This window comes from Mixophyes fleayi, chromosome 6, assembly GCF_038048845.1.
Source record: "Mixophyes fleayi isolate aMixFle1 chromosome 6, aMixFle1.hap1, whole genome shotgun sequence".
NCBI lineage: Eukaryota > Metazoa > Chordata > Amphibia > Anura > Limnodynastidae > Mixophyes > Mixophyes fleayi.
In genome coordinates, this window is record NC_134407.1 from 12,123,142 (window position 1) to 12,131,516 (window position 8,375).

An 8,375-nucleotide genomic window follows, 5' to 3' on the forward strand; every position below is an offset into this window, starting at 1 on the left:
CAACAACCAGACGATGGCTGATCTTTCTGACATGAAAGTGCATTGTGAAGTGGCGCTAGGCAGATACGCTTACAATCAGTCTGCATTTGTTGCCATTTGTAAATGAGCCTTACTGTGTGACTGGCCTTGTATTTATAATATATGTTATTTCTCCTATTCTGAATGAATACATCATACAAACAAATGTTGTACATGTCTCTCTGCCATATATCAAGCTACTGAGTATTATATATAACATTTCAGAAAACATTACATTTATTTCTTCAATTCAGAGGCAAAGTCATTTAATTTAAAAGAACAAATAATGGTAGGAAGAATAGCAAATGATTTAAGAGATGCAGTTAGTGCTGAGCCCAGTGTCTTGGGAATGCAAGCTGTGGCTGGGAGGGCATGCTGGGACTTGTAGTTACACACTAGGTGCTCTGACATATACCATGGCGGTGCACGGAGGTTTTATCACCACAAGAAGCGGCTTATAGCGCCACCAGCAGGCTGCCCGCGGTACTGCACGGCTCAGTGACACAGTGACCCCTCCTGTACTGTGACACCGGGAGCTGCGAAGACCCCGAGTCACGTGACCCGGCCCGGCCTGACAGACAAGATGGGGCCCGGATGCTGTCTCCATGGTGACGAGCGGAAGTCGGCTCATCAGCTGGTTGGGGTCGGTAAAGATGGCGGCGGAGGCTGAATACGAGTCAGTGCTGTGTGTGAAGCCTGAGATCAGCGTGTACCGGATCCCGCCGCGGGCGTCCAACCGGGGCTACAGGTGCACCCCCATAACACCCCCCTCACCCGTCTCCTGCCGCCTCCCTCTACACCCGCCTGCTCCCCCCTTCTATCCCTCTCACCCTCCCCCCCGTCACCCTTTAACCCTCTCACCCCCCCCTCCTCCTGTCACCCACTCACCCCCCCTCCTCCTGTCACCCTCTCACCCCCCCCTCCTCCTGTCACCCTCTAACCCCCCCTCCTCCTGTCACCCACTCACCCCCCCTCCTCCTGTCACCCTCTCACCCCCCCCCTCCTCCTGTCACCCTCTCACCCCCCCTCCTCCTGTCACCCTCTCACCCACCCCCTCCTCCTGTCACCCTTTCACCCCCCCCCCGTCACCCTTTCACCCTCTCACCCCCCCCCCCCACCTCCTGTCACACACTCACCCCCCCCCTCCTCCTGTCACACACTCACCCCCCCCTCCTCCTGTCACACACTCACCCCCCCTCCTCCTGTCACCCTCTCACCCCCCCCCTCCTCCTGTCACACACTCACCCCCCCTCCTCCTGTCACACACTCACCCCCCCTCCTCCTGTCACCCTCTCACCCCCCCCCCCCCTCCTCCTGTCACCCTCTCACCCCCCCTCCTCCTGTCACCCTCTCACCCCCCCCCCCTCCTGTCACCCTCTCACCCCCCCCCCCCCTCCTCCTGTCACCCTCTCACCCCCCCCCCCCCCTCCTCCTGTCACCCTCTCACCCCCCCCCCCCCCCTCCTCCTGTCACCCTCTCACCCCCCCCCCCCCCCTCCTCCTGTCACCCTCTCACCCCCCCCCTCCTCCTGTCACCCTGTCACCCCCCCCCCCCCCCCCTCCTCCTGTCACCCTCTCACCCCTCCCCCCTCTCCTCTCACCCCTCCCCCCTCTCCTGTCCCTCTCACCCCCCCCCCCTCTCCTGTCCCTCTCACCCCCCCCCCCCCTCTCCTGTCCCTCTCACCCCTCCCCCCTCTCCTGTCCCTCTCACCCCCCCCCCCTCTCCTGTCCCTCTCACCCCCCCCCCCCTCTCCTGTCCCTCTCACCCCCCCCCCCCCTCTCCTGTCCCTCTCACCCCCCCCCCCCTCTCCTGTCCCTCTCACCCCCCCCCCCTCTCCTGTCCCTCTCACCCCCCCCCCCTCTCCTGTCCCTCTCACCCCCACCTCCCCTGTTACCCTCCTCCCCCCCCACCATCCTCCCCCCCACCCTGTGACTTCCCCTTCTGCCTCCTTGCCTCTCACCTGCCTCTGTCTCCCCTTCAGGGCCTCGGACTGGAAGCTGGATCAGCCGGACTGGACAGGAAGAATGAGACTGACATCTAAAGGGAATGTGGCTTTCATCAAACTGGAAGACAAGGTGTCAGGTACCCAAAACACATCACATATGTCCCCCCTGCTATCTCCCCCCTTTATGGCACTGCGACCCCCCTCCTTGTAGTTGCTCCACATGCAAACATGCCTTTCCCTTTGCTGTCATGTACTGTATTTGTTTTTCTACCAGGGGAACTCTTTGCTCAAGCACCAGTTGACCAGTTTCCTGGGCTCGCAGTGGAAACAGTGACTGATTCAAGCCGTTACTTTGTAATCAGGATTCAAGATGGAAATGGTACGTCAAATGAGGATGGATGGTACTATGTGAAAGAGATGAAATCATGGGAGAAGGAAGGACATGATGATAGTCGGACTCGGACTTAATGTGTTTAACCTCTTCCTTTCTCCACCAGGAAGAAGTGCTTTCATTGGCATCGGCTTCTCAGATCGGGGTGATGCTTTTGACTTCAATGTATCTTTACAGGATCACTTCAAGTGAGTTTGAAACTGAACAACGTCATAGCCCGAGATCAAGAACATGTGCTTTGTTACCACAATTCTATCATTATAGGCTTCATTGTGGGCAGCATGGTGGCTCAGTGGTTATCACTTCTGCCTCACAGCGCTAGGGTCATGAGTTCAATTCCTGACCATGGCCTTATCTGTGTGGAGTTTGTATGTTCTCCCCGTGTTTGTATGGGTTTTCTCCGGGTGCTCCGGTTTCCTCCCACATTCCAAAAGCATATTGGTATATTTAATTGGCTGCTAACAAATTGACCATAGTCTCTGTCTGTGTGTGTGTTAAGGAATTTAGACTGTAAGCCCCAATGAGGCAGAGACTGATGTGAATGAGTTCTCTGTACAGCGCTGCGGAATCAGTGGCGCTGTATAAATAAATGATTAATTGGCAAGTCAGCATAATATGCTGTCATGCCAAAACATGATTTATTGGGTCAAGAGTGCAATATAAGTACTTTGAGGTGTTCTGGGCTTAAGGAGTGGTGGATGAGAACATTTGTTTCTCTATTTTCAGCTTCTAATAGGCTCCTCTCAGTGTGTGTCAGGTGCCCAGCTCGTCATTCATTCTACAGTAGTTCTAAGGTTTTATCTTCGCCCAGGAGAATCCTTAGATTCACTCATAGTAGTATAGACATTGGGCTGTGGGTATTCCTTAACTTGTGCTGTCGTCTTTGTTCTGATTGCACTGAGCTTAGTATTGCCCCAGTCTCCGTTTTGGGCTGGTTATTGGTAAAGTTATGGTGTCAATCTTTGTCCCCTTCCATAGAATTGAAGATGCACAACTGATGGTTTAGTATCAGTTTATACCTGGGTTGATGTTGAAGATGGATCCAGTTTAGAGGTATTATACTTCTGTTCAGAGTGTATACTGGTAGTGCTGAGTTACTAGGCAGAGCTTGTATGGCACATCCACCAGAAATGTGCATCACTGATGTGCACGGTTTAGATACAGGGGCATTGCCTGGAATACCTGCACCTCACATTTTTTGGGGGGGGGGGGGGGCTCTCACAAGTGACTGAACCATGACCTGTAATCTTGATGCAGGTGGGTGAAACAGGAATCTGACTTTTCCAAAGAGCCCCAAGGACAGGACAATCTCCCCAAGCTGGATTTGGGTTTCAAAGAAGGTCAGACGATCAAGCTTAACATTGGGGTAGGTGCTGAATACTTAACCAAAATTTTATTATGCATGTAATTGTGTTTGCAGTACTAACCTGGGCACTGACACATCTTCATAATATTAACATTTAAATTATTATATAGTGTTTGTCAACTGTCAAAAAATATCAACAAAATGAATTCTACACCTCCTGGAAGGTGCTATGAAATGTTCATACATGGATGAAAAAACATTTAAAAACAGAAGAATAAATTTTACTTATTTTTGTCTTCTGTTATTTTTTTTCTTGAACCCCTCAGCACATGAAGAAGAAGGAGGGTTCCTGTAAGCCTCAGAGGAATGTAGGTGCTGGTGGCATCGCTTTACTGCCTCCTCCTCCTGGGGGGAAAATCACAGCACCCACTGTCCCTGTGACCACTTCTGTACCTGTTGCCAATCATGTTATTTCTCCACACTTGCAAGCAAGCAACACCTCCACCAGCCCAGGTATCTCATTTACAGTATACATGTCTTCCAGTCTATATCCCATCTCTACCAGCCCAGGTATCTCATAGTATACATGTCTACCAGTCTATATCCCATCTTTACCAGCCCAGGTATCGCATAGTATACATCTCTTTCAGTCTGTACACCACATCCACCAGCCCAGGTATCTCATAGTATACATGTCTACTAGTCTATATCCCATCTCTACCAGCCCAGGTAACTCATAGTATACATGTCTACCAGTCTATATCCCATCTCTACCAGCCCAGGTATCTCATAGTATAATGTCTTCCAGTCTATATCCCATCTCTACCAGCCCAGGTATCTCATAGTATAATGTCTTCCAGTCTATATCCCATCTTTACCAGCCCAGGTATCGCATAGTATACATCTCTTCCAGTCTATACACCACCTCCACCAGCCCAGGTATCTCATAGTATACATCTCTTCCAGTCTATATCCCATCTCTACCAGCCCAGGTATCTCATAGTATACATCTCTACCAGTCTACATCCCATCTCTACCAGCCCAGGTATCTCATAGTATACATGTCTACATCCCATCTCTACCAGCCCAGGTATCTCATAGTATACATGTCTTCCATTCTATATCCCACCTCCACCAGCCCAGGTATCTCATAGTATACATCTCTTCCAGTCTATACACCACCTCCACCAGCCCAGGTATCTCATTTACAGTATACATGTCTTCCAGTCTATATCCCACCTCCACCAGCCCAGGTATCTCATAGTATACATGTCTACCAGTCTATATCCCATCTCTACCAGCCCAGGTATCTCATAGTATACATGTGTACATCCCATCTCTACCAGCCCAGGTATCTCATAGTATAATGTCTTCCAGTCTATATCCCATCTCTACCAGCCCAGGTATCGCATAGTATACATCTCTTTCAGTCTGTACACCACATCCACCAGCCCAGGTATCTTATGGTATACATGTCCCAGTCTATATCCCATCTCCACCAGCCCAGGTATCTCATAGTATACATGTCTACTAGTCTATATCCCATCTCCACCAGCCCAGGTATCTCATAGTATACATCTCTTTCAGTCTGTACACCACATCCACCAGCCCAGGTATCTTATGGTATACATGTCCCAGTCTATATCCCATCTCCACCAGCCCAGGTATCTCATAGTATACATGTCTACTAGTCTATATCCCATCTCCACCAGCCCAGGTATCTCATAGTATACATGTCCCAGTCTATATCCCATCTCCACCAGCCCAGGTATCTCATAGTATACATGTCCCAGTCTATATCCCATCTCCACCAGCCCAGGTATCTCATAGTATACATGTCTACTAGTCTATATCCCACCTCCACCAGCCCAGGTATCTCATAGTATACATGTCTACCAGTCTATATCCCATCTCTACCAGCCCAGGTATCTCATAGTATACATGTCTACCAGTCTATATCCCATCTCCACCAGCCCAGGTATCTCATAGTATACATGTCCCAGTCTATATCCCATCTCCACCAGCCCAGGTATCCCATAGTATACATGTCCCAGTCTATATCCCATCTCCACCAGCCCAGGTATCTCATAGTATACATGTCTACTAGTCTATATCCCACCTCCACCAGCCCAGGTATCTCATAGTATACATGTCTACCAGTCTATATCCCATCTCTACCAGCCCAGGTATCTCATAGTATACATGTGTACATCCCATCTCTACCAGCCCAGGTATCTCATAGTATAATGTCTTCCAGTCTATATCCCATCTCTACCAGCCCAGGTATCGCATAGTATACATCTCTTTCAGTCTGTACACCACATCCACCAGCCCAGGTATCTTATGGTATACATGTCCCAGTCTATATCCCATCTCCACCAGCCCAGGTATCTCATAGTATACATGTCTACTAGTCTATATCCCATCTCCACCAGCCCAGGTATCTCATAGTATACATCTCATCCAGTCTATATCCCATCTCTACAAGCCCAGGTATCTCATAGTATATATGTCTTCCAGTCTGTATACCACCCTCAGACAAATTATCTAACCAAAGTCCAGAAATGCAAAACCGAGTCAGGTATCTATACAAACACGGAAAACTGTTTCTCGCTCGGTCTGTGAATCCCACAGTTTCCTTTAGATAAGTGAACATTTCCCTTGTGTGTTTGTGTTTCCTCCTCAGATATCTTGCTAGATCTGGGTTCCCCAGTGCCAGCACCTAAAGCAGCTGTTGCCTCAGCGGATCTCTGGGGTGATTTCAATACTGCCAGCAGGTAAGGATGTTCAGGTCCAGCAAATGTATAGCACCCTGCAGGGTTATGTAATATGGTTCCAAGTGATCCCTCTGGCCCAAGCACATCGCAGTGTAGGAAAAGTACTAACTCTAACGCTAATGGCATTCAGGGGCTTTGTGTGCCCGGTGGGCATTCATACCCTGGCAGCGAATACTGTGGGTCACCGAGCTCATCATATGGGAGCATATTAGTCTCGGGTGTTAGTGACAGCCTGGTCCTATCTGGTGGAGAGCACCCTGGACTTGTTGGGAGAACATGGATCTTTCTTATTAAATGCTATCATCTTGCATATTAGACATACAGTAATGCATTCTTCTGTTACATTCCATTTACTTTATGCTGCCACATGGAAATTAACCTGTCTGTTTTGGTTAGGACATTACTTGGAGTATGGGCGTTAACACCCTAATGTCATTTTTTTCTGATATTACAGCCAGCTCGTGTCCTTTTGTTTGGAAGGGAAGTATCATGATCACAAACATGGGACGTGTTCTATTACATGACGTTTAGACGTCCCTATAGCTTAGCATGTGCCTTAATGGTGGTGGGGAGCTCGTCTACTGTCAGGCAGGCTTAGGCAACGTGTGACTGTCCAGCTGTTGTGGAACTACAAGTCCTAGCATGCCTGCCACAGGTTGCCTACTTCTGCTGTATGTAATGATTACTCTTTACCTGCTTGCTCTGTCCTCTGAGTATGTCTTCTCCTGTCCAGCAGTCTGTCCTCTCAAGCTCCGCAGTCTTCTAGCTGGGTTCAGTTCTAAGTCCTGCTGGTGGATCACTTCCTAGAACAGACAGTCCTCTCCGCTGGCAGGAACTGCAGCCACTCCGTAACGCGTATCATTGTGACGTCTTCTCATTCTCGGGCTCTGTGGCGCTCCGGTGGGACAATGTGTTGTGCATCTCATCCTTTCTTTCCTTCCCCGTCCTTGCCTGCACCTCGTCTGTTCCCATATCATCGTTTTCTTGTCTGTCGACCCCTCTGGGCTACTTCTCAAACCCGCTGTTATCATTCCAGACGCCAAGGCATGCAGGGTATTAGTAGGGTGTAATGAGGGTACACCAGCTGTGCCGCTGCCTACACTGTACAAGAACTGTCTCCCTGCAATGTAGATGTTATTTTGGGTCCCTCATAGGCATATACTTTGGGCCACTGTAAAGTCCTTCTTCCTCTGAATCCTGTATGGAAAGTCTATGGCTTGAAGACCAAACTCACTTTCTTCTAATATATCTAAAGATATTTTAAAGAAGAATCATTTCGGGACCCTGGACGGTACAGATTTGGGTTTTAGGATATTTTCCCTTTGCACAGAAGTGGGGTTTGATTCTACGATATTCTCCTGCAGGTTGAGTGGGATTAGGGACCCTCCAGAGCAGTGGGGTAAATAGATTTGTGTATTTTGTCTCGTAACCATGAAACATATTTATTATATATGGAATAAAAGAACAAGCTGTATATAACAATAAATTAAATGTATCAACACTTCTGTTTGTGTCATTTTGTGGTTGTGGTATTAGCCCCTCACCCAGCTCTACAGATTTCTCCACGTCAGGCTTAAGTAACCTGTGGCACTATAAGTCACCTCCTTCTGACGGCATCATCATCATTTATATAGCGCCACTAGTTCCGCAGCGCTGTACAGAGAACTCGCTCAAATCAGTCCCTGCCCCATTGGAGCTTACAGTCTTAATTCCCTAACACACACACACAGACGAGTCAATTTGATAGCAGCCAATTAACCTACTAGTATGTTTTTGGAATGTGGGAGGAAACCGGAGCACCTGGAGGAAACCCACGCAAACACGGAGATAACATACAAACTCCTCACAGATAAGGCCATGGTCGGTAATTGATCTCATGGCCCCAGTGCTGTGAGGCAGAAGTGCTAACCACTTAGCCACTGTGCTGCCGAGGGCATG

General features: G+C 49.0%; 1 protein-coding gene across 4 annotated transcripts; it reads left to right on the forward strand.

Annotated features, from left to right (window-relative positions):
* The first annotated feature begins 607 nt into the window (after positions 1 to 607).
* Positions 608 to 7,938, forward strand: NECAP1 (NECAP endocytosis associated 1). Of its 4 annotated transcripts, none has more exons than XM_075215784.1 (8): positions 609 to 766; positions 2,000 to 2,100; positions 2,238 to 2,342; positions 2,461 to 2,542; positions 3,612 to 3,720; positions 3,987 to 4,173; positions 6,347 to 6,437; positions 7,171 to 7,938. In XM_075215784.1, exons 1-8 carry the CDS (start codon positions 624 to 626, stop codon positions 7,217 to 7,219), a joined length of 867 nt encoding a protein of 288 aa, XP_075071885.1. In that variant the 5' UTR covers positions 609 to 623; the 3' UTR covers positions 7,220 to 7,938. The 4 variants fall into 4 exon arrangements, with proteins under 4 accessions (XP_075071887.1, XP_075071885.1, XP_075071884.1 ...); XM_075215783.1 differs by lacking the exon at positions 7,171 to 7,938 and adding an exon at positions 6,892 to 7,164 and having other exon boundaries at positions 611 to 766; XM_075215785.1 differs by having other exon boundaries at positions 614 to 766; positions 7,174 to 7,938.
* The last annotated feature ends 437 nt before the right edge of the window (positions 7,939 to 8,375 follow it).

Coding starts and splice junctions, on each gene's coding strand:
- NECAP1 (XM_075215783.1), top strand. CDS start 624: ATGGTGACGAGCGGAAGTCGGCTCATCAGCTGGTTGGGGTCGGTAAAG. Junction 767..1,999: donor GCGTCCAACCGGGGCTACAG/GTGCACCCCCAT, acceptor TCTCCCCTTCAG/GGCCTCGGACTGGAAGCTGG. Junction 3,721..3,986: donor CGATCAAGCTTAACATTGGG/GTAGGTGCTGAA, acceptor TGAACCCCTCAG/CACATGAAGAAGAAGGAGGG.